At 41.1% G+C, this 20,853-nt stretch overlaps 1 protein-coding gene across 1 annotated transcript in view; it reads left to right on the top strand.

The window, feature by feature from the left end:
- Positions 1-20,853, top strand: part of PTGFRN (prostaglandin F2 receptor inhibitor) — a 94,520-nt gene that overhangs the window by 28,399 nt on the left and 45,268 nt on the right. The window contains exons 2-5 of the mRNA XM_044442472.1: positions 1,846-2,223; positions 4,354-4,773; positions 8,458-8,841; positions 12,831-13,256. Of these exons, the coding sequence (XP_044298407.1) occupies positions 1,846-2,223; positions 4,354-4,773; positions 8,458-8,841; positions 12,831-13,256 (1,608 nt within the window). The remainder of the gene's footprint in view (positions 1-1,845; positions 2,224-4,353; positions 4,774-8,457; positions 8,842-12,830; positions 13,257-20,853) is intronic.

Here is a 20,853-nt window from a genome sequence, read left to right as displayed (position 1 = left end):
CCCATCTATTCGCCAGGAAGTGAGAGGACTGGATGCCATGATCTTAGTTTTCTTAATGTTGAGTTTCAAGCCAACTTTTGTGCTCTCCTCCTTCACCCTCATCAAGAGGCTCTTTAGTTCCTCTTCACTTTCTGCCATTAGAGTGGTATCATCTGCATATCTGAGGTTGTTGATATTTCTCCCAGCAATCTTAATTCCAACTGGTGATTCATCTAGCCCCGCCTTTCTCATGATGTGCTCTGCATATAAGTTAAACAGGCAGGGTGACAGTATACAGCCTTACCGAACTCCTTTCTCAATTTTGAACCAATTAGTGGTTCCGCCTAGAGAAAATATGTGATTCTGATCTTGGTTGAGATCCTAACATGGAAGTATGAGGCCTGATCCAGATAGTATTGGTGGGGAAGAAAAACGAAAGTTTCTTTAACCACTGGAACTATAGTCTCAGTCTGAAGGGGGGGGGGGGCATGCTTACACCAGACTGAAAAAGAGACTTTTGCTTTGGCAAACTACAGAACACTCTGTAGTTTAGAGCAACCTTCTGCGAACATTAAACAATTATTCAAAATCTCTAAATTCTCAAAACCCTGAAAATGTTAATAGTACAAATTAGCAAGAAATCTCTGAAATGCAACAACATTTAAAAATACTATAAAGAAAGCAAATAGTTCTCTGCAAGGTTTATTAGACCCATATGTAAGTCTAAGAACTGGGAACTACAATATCTAAGCACCAAATATTAGGAAAAATGGTAATTCTACCTTGATGGTGCTGGGCAAACAGCTTTTACTTATTTATTGCATTTGTATGCTGCCCCATAGCCAGAATGCTCTCTTGGGTAGCTCACAGCCGAATCATAAACAACAATGCATATAAAAATAGAAAATACAGATAAAAATAAATGACAATAATAACAAAAACCATAAAACATAATTATTCCTTTTTGAAGCAATATATGGTATTTTAGCTGCAAACAAAAGGAGGGGGTACTAGATTAATTTGTTGCTAACTCTGCTAGACTGTGGTCCTACATGCAGCACAGACTAAATGAAGAATCAAGGAAATTATGTCGGGGAAAAGAACAATAATTTTTTGTTCTCTGCTGACAGTATTCACAATTCTAGTTGATACCCAGTGACAGCATGAATAAGGATGTAGTGAAGAATAACTTCCCAAGGGCCACCCACGTAGCTTCATATCTGGGCAGAGATTTGATCCTGTGTAGGGATGTGTGAGGAATTTATTTGCAGGGGTAGGAATCCATCAGATTCCCTGGGCTTGGCTCACCAGACTCCAGTCTGCTTTGCAGGAACCCTGAATTGGAGTTCCTGGTGAGCATGCCCAGAATTTGCAGGCCACTTAACGAAGCCCCTCTTTGTACAAGCAGCATCCCTCTCCTGTGTCAGGTGACAGTGACACCAGAGAAGGCTAGTGATGAGGCGTTTACTAGGAAAGGAACCCCACATGACTGGTAGTAGTCCCTCTCTTCCATGCCAAGTACAGAGGCTGTTTGGGGTGCACCTGTTGGGGAAGAAGGTTGGCAGTTGCATAACTGGGGGTCCACAAGTGTTTGCAAACTCCTGTTCAGCTGACTTTGGAAGACTAGGCCAAGCACCCAAGGATGTCCAGGAATGCTTGGAGGGACAGGTTCTAATGGGGTTTCTCAACCCTAATCTTGAGTCTTTCCCCAACTTAGTCTGATATTCTCTCCCCCTAATTCACTGGGAAATAGCTTTGGTTGGCAATTGTTAGTTTCCTTTCCTTTTCTTCCCTTAGCCCCTCTCTTCCCTGTTTGTTGAAATATAATTATGATGTTTATTCAAAATAGTGTGCATTCTTTTTCAGTTTCCTGCCATGGACGCATAGTGAAGGTGCCTGTAGGTCCCTTAGTCCGAGTTGAAGGCACAACGGTGGTGATTCCATGCAATGTTACTCAATACGATGGACCCAGTGAGCAGAACTTTGATTGGGAGTTCTCTACAAATCCTGCTCAGGACTCTAAATTTGTACATGTTGTGAGTACTTGGGACCCTTGGTTCACGTCTCAGGAGTATCAAGATCGGGTTAACAGAAAGGAGATCACCTTGAAGCGAAATAGCAACAATACTGTGGAACTTGTGATTGAAAACATCCACTCTACCGACCAAGGGATGTATCGATGCACTACACCCAGCACAGATGCTGTCTTTCAGGGAAATTACAATGCTGTAGTCGAAGTCAAAGGTACATCTACAGGAGGAGGGGATTCCTATTTGGTATTGGGTCTCCATATATTTTAACAAGCATTATGTGGAGCATCTAGAGTACAAATATAATCATACATATTCTCTTGTGTCTTTGCATAATCTGGAGATAGACAGTAAAAAGAGGGGGTTTATTTTTACATATTGTGTTATATTACAAATATAAACTTTATATATATATATATGCCTGATGGGACAAGGGTATGTAAAATCAGTCAGAAGTAGATTCTTAATCTGGGGTTGTGAGCAGATTGTTTCAAAGGCTACTTTCTTCTGAGTGGGTTTGGCTTGGTTTTAAGTTCCTTATGAGAAGCCCTTCCTCTCATCCTGCCAGCACTGAAGGCACATTTGGCATAAGTGTAAGAGAAGGCCTTGGTAGCTGCTCTGGAATCTCCACTAGATCAAATTCATTGTCCTTCTACCTGCAGCCCCATTCAGAGAAACTATGGGCTTTTAAGCCATTTGCAATGCCATGCAGTATGGCTGCCTGTAGCCTTCAGAACGCTGAGGATTATAGGCATTCAATCAAAGATTGTCTCTGTACTTCTTCTGCCTTGCAAAAGACATAGCTATTTTTGGCTGTTTGTGTCCTTTGTCCTTGCTTACAAGGAGGAGGAACTGAGACACTGTAAACATATTTGGTATCCTGGCTGAACCTAACTCCTCTCCTTCCCACCCATGAAATGGCATTCATCTACTCCCTAATCTGAAGTTGCACCTGTAACTTCAGAGTCACTGTCAGGACAGAAAGCCTTAAGAACAAAAAGACTGAGTGGGGGATATTATAGCACTTTGCATGTGCCCAAAGGGTTGTGACTTAGAAAAGGGCCACAACCTATTTTCTGTCATTTAGGTCACAAAATAATAGTCCTAATTTATAGGAAGGTAGATCAGTTGAAGGCATGTCAGTTGAATATCTGGAAAACCTAATTGTTAGAGCAGTCATAAAATGGAGCCAACTTCCTAGGGGGGTAATAGATTCTTAGTTGCTGGAGTTGTTCTAGCATAGACGGGTTGTCTGTCAGGGATGCTTTACACTGGATTCCTGCCCTGAGCAGGGGGTTGGATTTGATGGCCTAAATGGTCCCTTCCAGTTCTAAGATTTTATGATAGAGTTTTCAGAATGAGTTGGTAACAGCGTGTTATATTCTTCCTGAGTCAAATAGCAGTTTGCTCAGAGGGAGCAGAACCAGGAGCAAATGTTACCAACAGCTTGGGTCTGGGCTATTTGAAAGACTGTATTTTCCCCCATCTGGGTCTAAGATCTTCTGGGGAGGCCCTTCTCTTGATCCTACCACCATCACAGACACACTTGAGAAGAATGTAGGACAGGGCCTTCTTGGTGGGTGCCCAGAGGCTCTGGTATCTTCCCTATTATGGTTCAGTAAGCAGCAGGCATTTAGGAATGGCCAAATCCAGTTTGTGTTGGATTAACCTTACTCTTTCTATTTTATACTTTTTTAAAACTAAGTGGTGATTTAATTTTAAGATGTAGTTGATTTAATTGTATTGTTTTTAATTTTATCTTTTGTGTACTTTTGAATGTTGTGAGCCACCTTGAGTCCCAATCTCTGGGAATAGGTGGAATATAAATAAATATTACAGTAATAATAACCTGCACTCCCTCCTTTTACTCTGCCACCTACCTGTGTTGTAAAACTGACTGGTGAAAGTACACTGCAGTATATTCCCCTAATGGAAACAGGGTGTGGAGTACTTTAGAGAACTCCATGAAGCAAATTGATCCTTTTGATTTAAGGAAAAGTTCTTGAAAATAACTCCTATTGCATTTCAGTCTGTCCGACATTTATGGCTACAGCACAATGCAATGGAAATAGAAATTTCTCCATTTGGAATTTTTTACTCGGTAAGAAGAGTTGGGAGCTGCTGGAACAATTGATTGAATTGGAGCAAAGAGTGTGGCATTTAAAAGAGTCTTTTGCTCATGTTTTCTAACAGATGATTTCTTCTGGCTCAGCATATTCATTAGTATAATTAGTCATTTCTTTCATGACAAACTACTGCAGCTTGACTCAGCTTCATTGTCACTTTTTATGTAAAATGATTTATTATATTCCATATGTTTGATAATGTTTCTTTTTCTAAACAGTGATTGAAGATGGCCTAACTCTCACTGGATCAATGGCACATTCTACAGCCATTTGGAACTTATCAGAAGGCGACGCATTTCAGTTGCGCTGCTCAGCTTCCACCAATTCTTCAGAGCATACGCACCTGTATGTGACCTGGGAATTTAAGAATGGTTTTGCCTGGCAAGAAATCCTTTCCCTGACGCATGAGGGCAAGTTCCAGCCTGGTTTGGAATATACTGAGCGCTATATCAGTGGGGATGTCCGCTTAGATGCCATGGCTGATGACGTTTACCGCTTGTCTGTGTCCCAGGCTCTTCCAACAGATGAGGGTGCCTACAGGTGTCGAGTCAGCGAGTGGGTGAAAGGTGCAGATGGCTCATGGCAAAAGATCCAAGAGAAAACTGCTGATGTAGCAAATGTTGTGGTGCAGCCAACAGGTGAGTGTGTGATATTCATAAAAAGATACTGCCTGTAAGTGTCTCTGTGCTGGTGGTTTTGGTTGTAGAGTGTGTACTCTGTAAGGCAAATCAGCAGTTGGTGAAAAGATAGAGTGGTGCTTCCCATAAGCTCAGCACTCATTAATATAGTAACAGTATTTTCTGTCTTAAGTTTGTGTAGCATGAAATATCAACCCAAACTGTGAAGACCGACTTATGAAGATATTGACATATTCTTTGAATTAGTCCTGCAGAGGTATCTGTGGGCACTATTTGTATTTTAACTCTCACATGTTATCATTAAGTTAGGCTCCTACACAAGATGTTACTTTCTGCACATGGTAGGCATGTCATGAGTAGAGCTGACTGCAGCCAGGGGTCAGACTAGATGGCCCGGGAGACCTCTTCTGACTTGCTCAGCTTCTATGTTTCTATGTAACCTGCATAGGATATTTGTCTAGAGGTCTCAAAAAAGGCTTTAGGGCTCATTCAGTGCCAAAGCAGAGCCATAATCCACAGTGACATTGAATTAGCAATGTTTTTCAAGACTTTGATGCATGGTAATTGTCTTTAGAATTATGCCAGACTGCAAAGGGTATACAGTTGCCATCAGGGATGGGGAGGAGAAGAGAATAAATCAGCTAGAGTTGCCAGGGACCCCAGTTTTCTGCTGTTTGTGACACAGGAAGTTAGGCATCCTTCCAGCTGGGGAAAGCACAGGAGAAGCTTGCCATTCTAAAAGCTTGCCTCACCTCCAAAGCTGTCACTGCCCCCAGCAAAACAGGCTGGTGTCCATTGCTTGCCAGACATAAGCCTTTCACCTCTTCCTCTCCTTGAAAATCACTTCGAGCATCTGTAGTTAATTTACATTAAGGCTCCAAAGGTCAGCCAGAGGAATCAACAGGTAAATATACCCTGGCTTGTTAAGCTTCACTTCCTGTTTATGCTGAGGGGAAGGAAAAATACGTTAGTAACCCTATATTTTAGTTTCAGTAAGTCAGGAGATACGGGTTTTTTGTTTTTGCTATGATTGCATTTTAATAATTAAGCTCAAATTTGGAGCATATAAGCAGCACCTGCACAGCCTGGTGGTTAGTTTGATCCAAAGAAGGAAAAACCCTCTGTCTCACAAGAGGAATCTTGTGAAGACCCCTTTTCTCTCTCAGCCTCTCTCTGTTTGTTGCTGCAGATGACCCCACTGTCTCCAACTTCATTGCCCTCCAGATTATGCAGATAGACTTGTAACACACTTTCTTTTACTATCCTCTCTCCTGCAAATTCATTTGCTTACCAGACCCCCTTCCTACATTACTTCCACTTTCCTGGAGAACCCTGTCAGCTTTTCTGCAGGCTTGTGTGCATCTTCAGGGAGATACGCAACTTGATAGCTGCCTCTTTGTGCTCACAAGCTCAGCCTCCAGCCTGCTTCTCTTACTGTCATTCCCCATCGCTTTCCTTCCTCTTTCCTCCTTCTCCCTTACTGCTGAGACAGCTGCTGCTCCCCCAGTCTATTAGCCTATTACACTAAGCCATTGCTTTAATATGTCTGCCTTAATAATTAGAATGGTATAAATGAAAGATAGCTTTAAAAGCTTATTGCCTCAATCTGTTCTTTTGAAATTATGTTTAAATACCTTTTGATAAATTACGCCTGGTTGTTGTGATTATTATTACATCACATTTATATTCTACCCATTTTCCCTCTTGTGAGGAATTCTAGGCAACTTCTTAGTCCTCCTCCACTCCATTTTATCCTCACTGTGAAACAGCAACTGTGTAAAGTAGGTTAGGCAAAGAGTAGGTGACTGGCCAAAGTCACCCAGTGTGATTCACACCGAGCACCTGGATCTCCCAGTCCGAAATTCTAAGCACCATCTGTTAACACAATTGTATCTCTTAAGCACAGGTGCTCGGCTTTTGGATGCTCGGTCCGCAATGTTAAAAGATCCTTCAAGCATCAAGGCTTCTGAAGGTGCACACTCAGGTGCAAAATGAGAAATTATTTTTCATTTATTTGTACAAAATGAGAAATTTGCTAACTTTGATATCTTGCCAAATTGGTATGATTCATTTTGAAAAGTGTGTTCAGGTAGTGATTAAAGTCCTTTAATAACTACAAAGAGAATTTGAGAATGCAGTTATGCCAACTAATTTAGATGGAGTTTAGGTTCTGGAAGTGGTTGGTTTGAAAAATCTGATTGATCATTCTTTGTGAGGGTGTGTCTGCTAGAAAGTAGCCTCTTTTGTTTTTTCAGGATGGAGATGGCAATTCACACATGGCTTCCATCAAGTTCCTCAATTCACGTGAAGTCAGTTTTTAAAAAGTGCTGTAAAGTTGAACTAAAGTGAATGTATGCTGTAGACAACAGGGAAGGATATGAAGTTCTCTTTCAGGGAAGAGAAATAGTACATAGCAGGGGTCGGCAACCTTGAACACTCAAAGAGCCATTCGGACCCATTTCCTACAGAAAAGAAAACACCGGGAGCCACAAAACCCTTTTGACATCTAAAATGAAGATAACACTGCATATATCATTTTTACCTTTATGTTATATATAAAAAACTATAGTGTGTTGCATTTATGAAATCAATGAACTGCTACAGAGAAAACAAATGTTTATTTCTGCATGCAACAAACATTTTGAACTCCAAAAAAAAAAAAAAAAAGATGCTGGATTGAAGGTTACTTTCAAATATAATACTCTATGTTTATTTGGGTCCTCCTCGTATTTATGAAATCTTAATGAATTATTCTTTTATATAATCTCCATCTGTGAATGGCTTCCTGCGTCTGACTATTTCCTGAATGGCCACAAAACTAGCATATGTGGTTGAATTTGCAGACTTAATCCACTTCTTGAAATGATTTTTGCTCAGATCAACCTTCTGCATCAGTTCCAAAATGGCTTTTTTCCTCTCATCTCCATCCGGATATTTTTCAGCAAAGGCTGTGTGTTTATTCTGGAAATGTCTTGCAACATTTGACTTTTTGTTGTTTGCTAATTTCTCACCACATATTAAGCATACAGGTAAACCAGTCTCGTCAGCAGTGAAAGCAAATGAATCTGCCCACATACCATTAAACGTTCTGTTTTATTCTGAAACTTTTCTTTTCTTGGATTTATTCATGGTTGGCTTACCGGGGGTCGAAAAGCTCAATAAATTGCGTGCCGGTAGGTGCCGCACATTGGCGTTTGTGACGCATATTTTGAGCGACGGAGCTGCAGCAGAGAGATGAAAGAGCCACATGCAGCTCCAGAGCCCTGGATTCCTGACCCCTGGTACATAGCCACATTTACCAGCTTTAATATAATGGAACACTTTGTTTGGGAGGGTGGAATTCATGCCACAGCTAAAATTTAACACGTTTTAAGCTGGTCTTTGAATTTCAGTAGAAAAATGTTTGAGTCTTACATATCTAGGTACAGTTGAAAGGTGGCAGGCTTTAAAACTGATATAGAGTGCATTTGTTGAAGCTTGTACAAGTATATATTTGTAAAATGTGAAAGATTTCTGATTTCTGTTGCTTAGTCAGCGGTCTCTAGCTTAAGCTTTGCTTATAAATGCATATGTGTAGACCACTAACTATTAATTAGGCAGTAGATCAAGACAGTAATACAACCTGCTGAACTACAAAGCTGAAAGTAACACATTTTTTCTTGTACTCTCCACTGAATTTCACAGCTCTAGGTGTGTTCATCACTAGAAACAATGTATCTGTGACAGACAGGGATTCCCTTGACCTTACCTGCAACTTCACAACTGACAGAAGTGGCATCTTCCAAGCTGAAGTCACATGGTACTTCAGTGAGTCCCAGGATACTACTCTGGCAGATGCTCAGGTTTTGCTGAGTGTGGACCGTGATTCTGTAGTTAGTGACTCTACCCTCATTAGTCTCAGCCATGTGGACCGAAGTTCTTACCACCTGTTGGTACGTGATGTGGGCCCTGAAGATTCTGGCTATTACTTCTGCCAAGCAGCTCTCTGGGTACCACAGCATAATGGAAGCTGGCACAAGGTAGCAGAGAGAACATCTATGCCAGTCACTGTGCAGGTGGTGGCTTTGGGTGAGTAGCTGAATGGTGATACTATAAGCTGGATGGATAACCGTTTTTGTGTTTACTTTGCATCTTAAAGGTAAAAGTCGAAGTGCCATTTCATAGGGGTGTACTTGTTCATTAAAAGCCATGTTGGGAGAAAATTATTTCAGTATTTAAAAGTGCTAAACACTGCAGTTCATACTCACTAGCAGTAGCCTCCAACTTAAATTCTTAACTATGCCAGCCATCTTGGTCATTTTCATGAGTAACTTTATGAATTAGAGTTTCAATAACAAATGTTGTCATTTTTGAAATTTTATCATAATACAGAGAAAGAAGATGATGGAACATCATTTGATCAGTGCGGCTCTTTCAATTGACTTACAAGCACAGAGAGTATAAATAGTCTTGGCATCAGGTGTAAAAATGCTCCCCCCCATGTTTGCATAAAGACGAGATTGAAAAGCTCTGCACAAACCAGAAGATGGTGGTGGTGTAACTGCTGATATTACCTCTGAAGGTTTAAGAGGACTTATTCAAATAAGCTGCATGGAACTCACACTGGAGCTGCTATGGCTTGTAATGAGCAACACATGCATGTTTGTTTTAAAGCCCATCTTTACTTAAATTCAAAGTATTCATAGATTCCTTAGTAGAAATACATCTACCCCCATTGGTCAACCAACAAGTTTGGAATTGTTCCTACTTTAGAACTAAGAATGGTCTGCCCACAATATTTCTTTTAAGTCCCTAGAACATGTTGTGCTTGTTCTTATACAGTGAGGGAGATCATTGACATGCATAAAATATACAGAAAACCATACTAATTTTTATGGTCCCATTTGTCCCCTTTTTCCTTAGTATGTTGGTAAAATAGTGTTTTGGAGCAATAATCAGTCTAGTGGCTCATTGAAATACCTCCCTGTGATCTGGTTTGCTACTATATCTTTCTGACTGGATTCACACTGCTTCCACCCCACTTCCAAGCCGGAGGAAGGTCCCCTTGTAGGCACTCGCCTGGCTCTGGGAGTGGGAGCAGGAGGCTGGAGAGGCGGGTGCAGGACAGCTCCCCCGGCTGGGAGAGGCCCTTGAGGAAAGGAGGTAAGGGCTGCTTTCCAAGGGCCAAGGGGAGGGATGGGACTGCGGCCAGCTGAGCGGGGCGCCTCCTGCCTCTCTCCACTGCAGGAGGAAAAAGCATGGCGGCCGCTTGACGACAGCAGCTGCTTGACTTGAGAAGGCCGCGGCCTACCCATGCTCAGCGAGGCAGCTGCAGCTGGGCTCACAGCCTGGGGATGTGGCTCATATTTTTGTGGTTAGAAAAAATAATGTATTATTTAAAACTTTTATATGCCATCCTTTATGTATAACATAAAGTTATGGTTCAGAACAGATTAACCTTATTTACATTGAACCTTATGGGGAAATTTGACTCAGATTGCGGACCAATTCGGTTCACGACCAGAATTGTGGAATGAATTAAGTTTGTGAACCGAGGTACTACTGCATTATAGTAAGAGTGAAGTGAATCAACTATTTGTCTAGACAAAAATAACAAAATTGTGTTTTGCATTTTCTGTACTTCAATAATCTACTGTGACTTTAGGAAGAGAGGTATTTTCTGTATATCTTTGTCAGTTTCTCTAGTTCAATTCTTAAGCTACTCTGTGAGTCTGCTTTTTATGCAAATATTCTGAGAAATGACTATCCAGGCAGGAGAGATACAGAAAACTGAAACCCCAGCATAAATTTCTAAAGAACCATGTTGTTCTGTAGAGTTTGCCTTGACGTGTCAGCATCTCTTAGAGAATAATTAGAAAAATCAAGTTTCTGGCTTTTGACTTTGCAATTAGGAGCCAGATGATTCCTGACAGCCTTTCAAACAGTGGAAGCAAAAATTTCTACTTAAGCTCCCTACTGAAATTCAAGTATCGGTGCATATATACTTCTGAATGTTAAACTACCAGAACCGGAGATAAGGTCACTGATAATCTCTGTCCTGACAAAGCCAGACTGCCTCTTCGAGAGCAAGCATGCCTGAAACCATTCCTGTGGTTACTTGTGCAATATGCTTATAATATGTTTACTTAGAAGTAAATTCTATTGAGAGCAATAGTACTTCATTTTTAATAATTGAGTTTAGGGTTACAGTATTAGAGGAATGAAGATTTGCTGAGCAAGTTATAAATTCTAACACCTGAAAAGGAGATGTAACAAGGAAGACACCATCCCATTTACTGTTCGCTATTTATATGGCTTTGAGCTGTCCTCTCCTTTAGCTTCCCTTTAAGCTCATCTAGAAGTCATACATCACCACTGAATGCAACTTCATTTAAAGCAATTGGTTTGAAAACAACCCCACAAAACTTACCAGCCTGCAGGAAATGTTACTCACCTGTGGGGAGCTGGCAGAAGAGCAGGAGGGTCCAAACCCACTTAAGTAGTCTATTGCATTTCTGTTTAGGAAACAGAAGAGTAGCGTGGTGGCTCCTCTCCTCTTTCACCTTACTTAGCATTTACATAGAGCAGGGACAGAAGGCTTTCTCCACCAGCCTGTCTGCTCACCTGCATAGTGTTTCTTGTTAGCTTTGACTTTCAGTTGAGTACTTGATTTAGGAAGATGCAAATGTTTTCCTCAGAGTTGCCCTTAGGCTTCAAATATTACCTGGGTGTCTCCCTGCCCAGAAAAGTTGGCTTGAATAGGGTGCTTCTGCCTGCCATTGAAGTATTCCATTGTCTAGTGGGGATTCCTTCTCACTGATATCCCCATTACTAATTACTAGAGCATAAGTAACAGGGAAGGATGAAAGTATTCTTTAAATGAACTTAAGTTGCCTGGGGGTGGGTAAAGTGGGAGAGGAATTCTCATCACCAGAGGTACATGAAATACATCTAAAATTCATCACGAGCCGCCTCCTCCTTGATTGAAGTTTGTTAGCTTGGCAGGGTATTAAGTCATTGAACTGTCAGCAAGGCTGTTCTTTGACAGCTGACAAAGTGCAGGAATGAGGCTTATCCAGCAAGCCTTTTATTCCTTCCTTCTAAATCCTCCGTCTGAGAGTCAGTGTGAAGAGCCTAGCTAGAGCACTAATGTCAAAGCCAAATTTTCCCTAGTGATCCACCCCATAGGCCTTCCAAATGTTGACATGATTAGCAGAAACCCCACTTCTTTCAACTTTGCTCTAGTTCTTACCAGAGTGGAAAACATTCATTCTTCTGTTTTGGATGCTCTCTGTTTCAGTAAACTCTGTGTGGGTTCATCACTAATATCAAAAACTCTGATTTATAATAACCCTTATTAGTACCTAACATTATTTTCCTCTGAGTATAATTAGAAAAAGCAGGGGAGATGTTTCTTCAGACTTGTGATTATGATATTGTCACTGGTGTAAATCTACAGTTTCTGTAGTTAACTTGAAGTGCATCTTCAAGACTATCTCTAGTGGGAAACAAATACATGTGGCCTGTTCTCTGATATTTGTATACTCTGCTTGTAGTTATTATTTGCTAAAGACTCAGACAAGAACATGAAATGGTAAAAATGTGGGAAATAACCTGACAGACTCTTGCCACTGAAAGCAAACATTTCTCTATCAGATTTTGCAATTTGAAATGAAATGTGTGCATTAAGTAATCATTCCAAAACAAATTGATAATATAAAAGCTGGCTGCAGAATTAGCATTATAGTTGGCTGGCACAGTAGCAGATACTGATGTGAAGACAATAGTTGGGTAGGCGATTGTGGCCCTCCAGATCCACTCCGGCAGCTCAAGCTAGCTTAGCCAATGAGGAATTCATAGGAATTGAAGGTGGGAACATTTGGAGGGCCACAAATTGCCTGCTTCTGTTTTATGGAAGGGCAGTGTTGACTGTTCCTACTAATGTTGGATGCCACATCTTATGTCTGGATTGACATAATTTTGCAATTGCAAAATGATAGTTATGTGCCAATATAGCATATTTCATGCTTGTAATTGCTTTTCTTTTCTTCCTTCTTGCTCTTCCAAATCCCACACAGAGCCAAATTACCAGGTGTTTCTGAATGCATCTAAAACACCTACCTTTTCAGAGGATCCCACAGAACTGGAATGTAGGATTATGGAGGCACAGAACACAGAAGGAAACATACGTTTCACAGTATCCTGGTATTATAGATGGCCCATTCGCACTGATGAAGTGCTAAAAGATGAACTTCTTGCCACCATGGATGCAGACTGGACGCTGATAGTTGGGGACAAAAACAAACAACGAGCCCAGAATGGGGGAATTATTTTCTCTAAGCCAGCTGTGGACACTTTCCGCTTACGAATCCAGTGGACATCTGAAGCAGACAGAGGAGACTACTATTGTGTAATTTCTTCATGGAGCCGGCAGCGCAACAACAGCTGGATAAAAATCAAGGATGTGGCTTCCATGCCTGTAAGCATTTTATGGTCTTCACAAGGTAGGAATTTAGCATGCTTACCTTAAAACTATTGATGCAAATTCCTGGTTACTCAGCAGCTTGCTTCATTATGCAAAGGCAAATGGAAAAATTCTGAAGGAACATGATTAAAAATATATCTTCCATATATATATCTTCCATAGCCGAAGAAGAGGCAATACTTCTCCGCTTTCATTGCCTCCTCAAAGTGCCGTCCAGTGGAGCTTTTTGAGTGGTGCATGGCCTAACGCATACTGCCAAAACGAAGATGCGATGCCACCCACAGCTGCCTGTTGTGATGACTTTGCCCAGCACTTTAAGGAGAAAGTCGCTCAGATTCGCCATGGGCTGGACTCCACAGTTGATATGATTCCAGAATGGGAAGCGTCCAGAGCGCAATCTGGTCCATCATTGTTGAATGAGTTCAGTTACTGCGGCCTGAGGAAGTGGCCAAGATGCTTGGGATGGTATGCCCAACCACCTGTTTACTCGGCCCTTGCCCTTCTTGGCTACTTACATGAGCCAGTCACAGGATCAGTCCCTGGGTCCAGGAGGTCATCAATGCCTCCCTGAGGGAGGGTTGGGTCTCTGCCCCTTTAAAGGAGGCAATGATCAGGCCCATCCTGAAGAAAGTGTCCCTGGACCCAGAGGTGGCAGCCAGTTATAGACCTGGTGGCCAACATCCCATTTTTGGGCAAGGTAAGGGTGAAACGGATGAAACGGATTATCTAGACCCATTTCAGTCCGGTTTCAGACCTGGTTATGGTACTGAATCTGCCTTGGTCGCCCTGTACGTTGACCTGTGCAGGGAGAGGGACAGAGGGAGTGTGTCCCTGTTGCTTCTCCTGGACCTCTCAGCAACTTTCAATACCATCAACCATGGTATCCTTCTGGATAGGCTGGCCAGGTTAGGAGTAGGAGGCTCTGCTTGGTAGTGGTTCCACTCCTATATGGCCGGTCGATTCCAGAAGGTGGTGCTGGGGGACTATGGCTCTGTGCCATAGCAGCTATGCCATGGAGTTCTGCAGGGCTCTATTATGTCCCCCATGCTCTTCAACATCTACATGAAACTGGTGGGAGAGGTCACCAGGAGGTTTGGGCTGTGGAGTCATCTGTATGCTGATGACACCCAGCTCAACCTCTTGTTTACATCTAACCCAGGTGAGGCAGTGGTTGTCTTGAACCAGTGCCTGGCCGAGGTAATGGGCTGGATGAGGGCCAGTAAACTGAGACTCAAGCCAGATTAGACAGAGGTCCTTTTGGTGGGCGGTTCAGGTTTTCAGGTAAGTGATTTTGGTCCTGTCCTGGATGGGTTTGCACTCCCTCTAAAGGACAGTGTCTGCAGCTTGGGAGTGCTCTTCGACCCAGAGCTGTCCTTGGAAATCCAGGTGACAGCAGTGGCAAGGAGCACCTTCCTCCAGCTTCGGCTGGCCCATCAGCTGCATCCTTACCTGGACAAGCACTGCCTAGCAACAGTGATACACGCCCTGGTACCTTCCCGGTTGGATTATTGTAACACGCTCTATGTTGGGCTGCCCTTGAAAACAGTCTGGATACTTCAACTGGTACAAACTAGAGCTGTCGGGGGCTGGTTGTTACTCTCATATACTGCTGGTCCTCTATCATCTATACTGGCTCCCAGTTGATAATTGGGGTATAATCAGTCCTTTCATCCTATGGAATGGTGTGGCTTAGACAGCAGCCACTGCTCTTAGATATTCTAGTACACAACTTGAAAAGCAGGAAATATGCTTTTAAAAAACAAGTTACCTCTTTCTGGGAACGTTGTGTGCTCACTGCATGTAATATGTACAACTGGAACCTTGCATTAATTTCTGAAAGCTGAGCATGAGCATGAGTAAACTGAAATAATCTTCAAAATCTGGCCTGCATGGGACAGATTTGGGGGAGGGGGGGTAGGACCACTTGTCAATCCATGTACTTATGAGGAATTTGTTGGATGTAGTGATTTGCCAGGGCCAGCAATTCACACTGTATGTTAAGGGCTAACTTAAGAATTGACATAATCAGTGAATGGGGTTTCAAGTTCTATTTCTGCAGCAGACTCAGTGAATGCTTTGGAAAGGTTACCATCTTTGAACCAGAATTTTTTCATTCCCATTTTCAATTTCTGGGATCAGCTATACAAGTTTGTTGTAAGAGTGACAACTCACAGTATGACAACTCACAATATGACAGTTGCCTTCCCCAATCTGGTGCTTTCCATGTGTGTTGTACTATAACTCCTAGCATATCCTCGCAAGCATAGCTGTGTAGAAATGCTGGAAACTATACTCCAGTATTTTTGGAAGATGCCAGGTTGGTAATGGCTGCTGTATTTAAGAGATTTAAGACCTCTTAAATCATAAAATTAACTAATAGTATTAGACAACAAAAATATGTCTTTTTTTCCTTTAACATGCTTTGAATATGTGTGTGATGGCTAAATTGTTGAAGCAGTTTGCCATTAATTGATCAGTGTGCAAGATGCTGTAGGAGCTATCAGGTAAATACTGTAAATAAGGGCTTCAAATGTTCATGTAAAATGTGCATAATAGATGTCAGATCTCTGTGCACTAAAAAAAGGTGAAATCTGTGAGTTGTATTAATGCTGCAAGCTGAGTAAATTTTCAGTTTCCATTATATCATGGAATTCAGAAATTTCACTACTTTACATAATTTTATTTTAGTTTTCTTGGTAATATGTAGGGGCAAACAACTATAGAGGGCACTTAAGCCCCACCTCCAACCACTGGCAATTTGTTTTATTTATTTAGAGACAGTATTAATAAGCTGTACTGCAACAATATTTTAATATCAGTAATAATATTTTAATAACAATATTTTAATATCAGAATAATTTTATGAAATACTAAAAAGAGAGAAATTGCAGAGCAATAAAAGCATGATGTACTGTAAAATCAAGAATTAAAAGCAAACCAAGAGTTAACACAATTTAAACTGGCTGCAGGCTTCTCAAAGGGGCAAATCTTTGCTTTGTGATAAATATCTGACCTAGACTGCACTAAGTAGTAACTTGTCTTCACTTTAGCTGTCTGCTTTCTCTCTTCATCTAGTCTGGAAATAAATTGTTAGAAGAAGGACTAGCATGAGCAGGGAAATTCTAAAGAAGTCAAATAAAGAATCCCCAGCTTGGAACCCAATCCTGACCCCCATCCCCCAACACACACACAACCACTAACACAGATTTCTGGTGATGTAAATTCCTAAGAAAAAAGCAAAGGGTAGAGTATAGGGTTCATTGCTCAGTAACAGAACATATCTTTTTATTTCATATTGTTTGGCTTATTCCTGTCATATGCAGTTCAGGTATCTTAGGTTGTATGGCAAGTACTTGGAAAGTTGTTGCTAATATCTCAACAGTACTAAGCTAAGTAGACCAATTGGTCTGACTTGGTATGAGGCAGCTACAAATATAGTTTATACATTCAGATCATTTCCAGCTGATCAAGGTGAGTAGGCTTCATAATGCGTATTGTCTTAGAAGGCAAAGGCTTATCTGTTCCACGTACATCCAGTGTTTCAATGAGAATGTTTGTGCAGGTAAGACGTAACTTCATAATTGGAATTGTGTGGTAAAGCAGGACAGTAGGCAAACAGTGCAGCTGTGATTGTATAATTTGCTGCTAGATCTGACTCCTTTAGCAGTGCAGATAGGCTAAAGAACTTCCTCCACCATCCTGCCATGTTTCCATGCTGGAAATTGCAAGGTGTTACAACCCTTCCTCCATGTACAGCACAGAAATCAAGTAGACCGATGGTAGAGTCAAGGCAGCTTGATTCCTCCAGTGCCAGTTAGCTGCCCTGTTATTCCGGACATGCAGGAGACTAATCACCTTTGGATATGCTTAGCATGGAGCCCATGTGGACTGGTGGAGGAGGGTTTATGTCTCTTCCCCCAGTCTGCTGCACAAATGATTTATTTGCCTGCCTTTTAGTCATAAGAAGGGCTGGCTCTGTCCCCGTAACCCACCATTCTTACATGTAAGAATAAGGAAAGTAAAATGCGTTAAAGCCTAGTAACTTTGGGGAGATAATTTATAAGCTTGCTACACTTATTAATGTTTCTTGTCATGCAAAGAGATCCCTGAAAGAGTGCCCAGTAGTTGCTTCTATTGCTGAAGTCCATTCATGTACTCTTCTATCAATATGCTTTACTGACTTCCTAGCCTTCATTCAACTTTAGCTTCCTCACTCATTTCTTCATAGTAATTTCTGTCTGCAACACAGAGCACAACTGGAAAACAGCAGCCCATGTCTCATTCACTCCCTCTCTTTAAAGCTACAATTACTAAATACAGAACATATGATGTCAGTGTCATTGTATTTCTAATTTTCCCTGCCCCTAGGGCCATTTGCAGAAGTATGTTCTGTAACTTCTAGTTCTGCCCAAAAAGAATCTGTTAGAGATCTGTGGTTCACAGATCTATAACTAAAGCAGCTATGTAATAAGGAAGTTCTTACTGTAAAATCCAAAGATCAAGGCTCATGAGTTTGGATTTTCTGGCAAGAATATCATATTAGAAACATTTTTTTGATTCATTGGTGCTTCTGTTGGTGGGTGATTTTAGGAAAATGTGTCTCAACAGGGTTGTTAAGACCATGGCACAATGGTCTTTTTCAACAAATGAATAACTGATTTTATGTACACATCATAGAACCCATTTTTCTCAGATAAATATACCTAAAATAGTTGCCTGAGCTAATTTTGTGTATCTTTATCCTGCCCAATAAGCTCATTGTTGCTCCACAGGGAGCTACAGAGTCAGATATCTTCATTGTGCTCTGTTAATCTGCTAATTCAGTGGTGGACATGGAAGACCTCTTCTGCTCTTCCCACTCTGCTGTTGATGATAGATTCTTGTTTAGATTGTACCCTAAATCTTATTTAAATGCCATGGTGTATAATTTGTGTTCTATTTTAATTATATTTACAAATCTTGTAGTCCTTCTAGACTGTAAATCATGGTTTCTGAACAATTTTTAGCTTCCTATAACCTGGTTAGTGCCTGTTCATCTGACATGACAAACTATAGTCACAGTGAATTTCAGAAGGGAAAAAGTATGTCTAGTAGAAAAGGGAAATGGTATCTCCACAATTTGGAGATCAGGAATTGTGACCTTTATTGATCTTCTGTGAGACAAGTTAACAATGTGTTTGTCGGTATATAAAAATATAGGAATGCTGTCTGCAAAAATGTGACATTTTAAAATCTATCTTCCTCCTAAGAACATTTTCCTCTTTCTGTATTGAGGTGGAATCTGGGTGCACAGAAATTGTGGTTTGTGATTCTTGGTATCTAAAGTACAACAACCTAATTGTTTGTCACTCACATGGACCTTATTAACTGTTGTGTCTCTGAAGAGAAATGTAGAATGCATATACAGTGTAGTAGTTGTTCAGATTTAAAATGCAGTTGTATTTGTGAAACACACATTCATCTGACTTTTAAAAAAAATACTGGGAAAGTCATTTTACACTTTGTGGATTAAATGTACATGATCTGCAAGAGGCTGTGGTAGCAGCAGCGTGTGTTACATTCTCCACCACCCAGCTTTTAGTAATCATAGTTTTGTTAATATTGCACAAAGTTCTATATCTCACCAGGTATACAAGCAGTGAGGGAACCTCCATTTTGACAGTTCACCTTTCTTTTGTAATGCCGACTTATTAAATTCAAATACTTCTCAAGTGGGTCTCCCATTCTGGCTCAGTGTTAAATTTTTGTTGCCAAATGGAAACAAATAGCCATTACAATCGAACTGTTTAACTGAAATACAATTGATGCGGATGTTTTTACTAGGGTTTGCAACTTCTAAGCCCTTGTCCTTAGGGTTATTGATTATAATCTTCATTGGAATGATTCTGTGTATGCTAGAGATTGACCACGTGTGTGTCCTTGGCCTTGGACAGATGATTTGGACACATAGCAAAAGTACATTTTGTAGCTCCAGATTTGTAATAGCCCTGGCCACCTCATGTTGACTTCCACTAGATTATGTGGCTCAGTGTATAGAACCCGTTTCCTGTTTTACCACTCTCCCCGTCTTAAGAAAACAGTGCCTCTTGGTTGAGCCTGCAGCATTGCAGTGGTGATCTGTATTCTGTAGAAGATAGCAAATGATTACAGTTCAGAGGATTAAGGAGCTGCATGTGTGCATGCTGAACATAAGGCTCAGTGATTACGCTCAGTTCCTATTTATAAACAAATTGTACACAATTTATATACAGATTTATTGTTACATTTTTGTCTCTCACTTCTGAGTAGCCTGGAACAGCACGCATTTCCGCCTTCCAACATGTGTACGCAGCAATCCCAAAGAGAGAAGGTAGTCGGATAAGAATATGGCTGACTCAGAGTCACACAATAAACTTTGTGTGGAGTGATGATTTGAACCCAGGTTTTTCCCATTTAACTCCAGCATTCCAGTTTTTGAGGATTAACAATGAACTGCAAAGTCTAGTCCGGATGAGGAAATGCAGTTAATGTTTATCACATCTGCAGATAACACAACATTGGGTGGGCTAATACCCTTGAAGACAGATGCAGAATTCAAAGTGATCTTGATAGGCTGGCGCACCGGGATGAAAACAACAGAATTAAATGTGATAGGAACAATTGCCAAGTTTTGCACCTAGGACAAATAAATGCATCATTACAAGATGGGGAATACTTGGGCTCAACCATACTGCAAGTGAGAATGATCTTGTGGATCACTAGCTAAATATGAGTCAAGAATGTGATGTGGCTGCCAAAAAGGAAAATGCTATTTGGGGCTGCATTAATAGACGTATCGCTTCAAAATCATGTGAAGTACTAGTTCCTCTTTACTCAGCATGTGTTAGGCGTCATCTGGTACTGTGTTCAGTTCTGGGCACCACAGCTCAAGAACATTGCAGACAAGCTGAAAAGGGTTCAGAGGAAGGCAGCAAAGACAATCTGGTAAATGGAAATCAAGCCCTATCAGGAGAGATTAAAGGAACTGGGCATGTGTAACCCCATGAAAAGAAGACTGAAGGAAGATATAACACTCTTCAAGTACTTGAAAGGAAGGCAAGGATCTCTTCTCAATCATCCCAGAGTACAGGACATGGAGTGATGAGTGAACATCAGGAAGAACTTCTTGATTGTTAGAGAAGTACACCAGTGGAACCAATTATATAAGGGAGATTATGGGCTTTCCTTCATAGAGGCATTCAAGATGCAGCTAGTCAGCCATCCAAGAGAGATGGTTTAACTTAGAGTACAGCATTGAACAGGGGGGTTGGAACTGATGGCCTTCTTGGACCCTTCCTACTTTGTTATTCTTTGCTTTTCAGACCCCCAGGCAATATTTTTTCTTGTGTGTCAGAAACACTGAATTTGAGCTATCCAACATAGCTAGTGAATGAGGAACCCTGATAAACACCCAAAAGCCAACAGTGCCATATCCTGTAAATGCTGACATCCCTGTGTATCACAGAGAGGAGATTCTTCCTACCAGAAATCTGGAGAGTTGGATTCTTGGTTAGTGTCTTTTGTCTTTCACATTGTTGGCTTAGTTGAATGAAAGAGTTGTGGAAACCTTTCTTTGGGGAAAGAATAGTTTCTCAGAA

The sequence above is a fragment of the Varanus komodoensis genome, unplaced genomic scaffold, assembly GCF_004798865.1.
Source record: "Varanus komodoensis strain SLA01 unplaced genomic scaffold, ASM479886v1 scaffold4, whole genome shotgun sequence".
NCBI classification, from domain to species: Eukaryota; Metazoa; Chordata; class Lepidosauria; order Squamata; family Varanidae; genus Varanus; species Varanus komodoensis.
The sequence above is the reverse complement of the archived record's forward strand: the minus strand, read 5'-3'. Positions and strand labels throughout refer to the sequence as shown.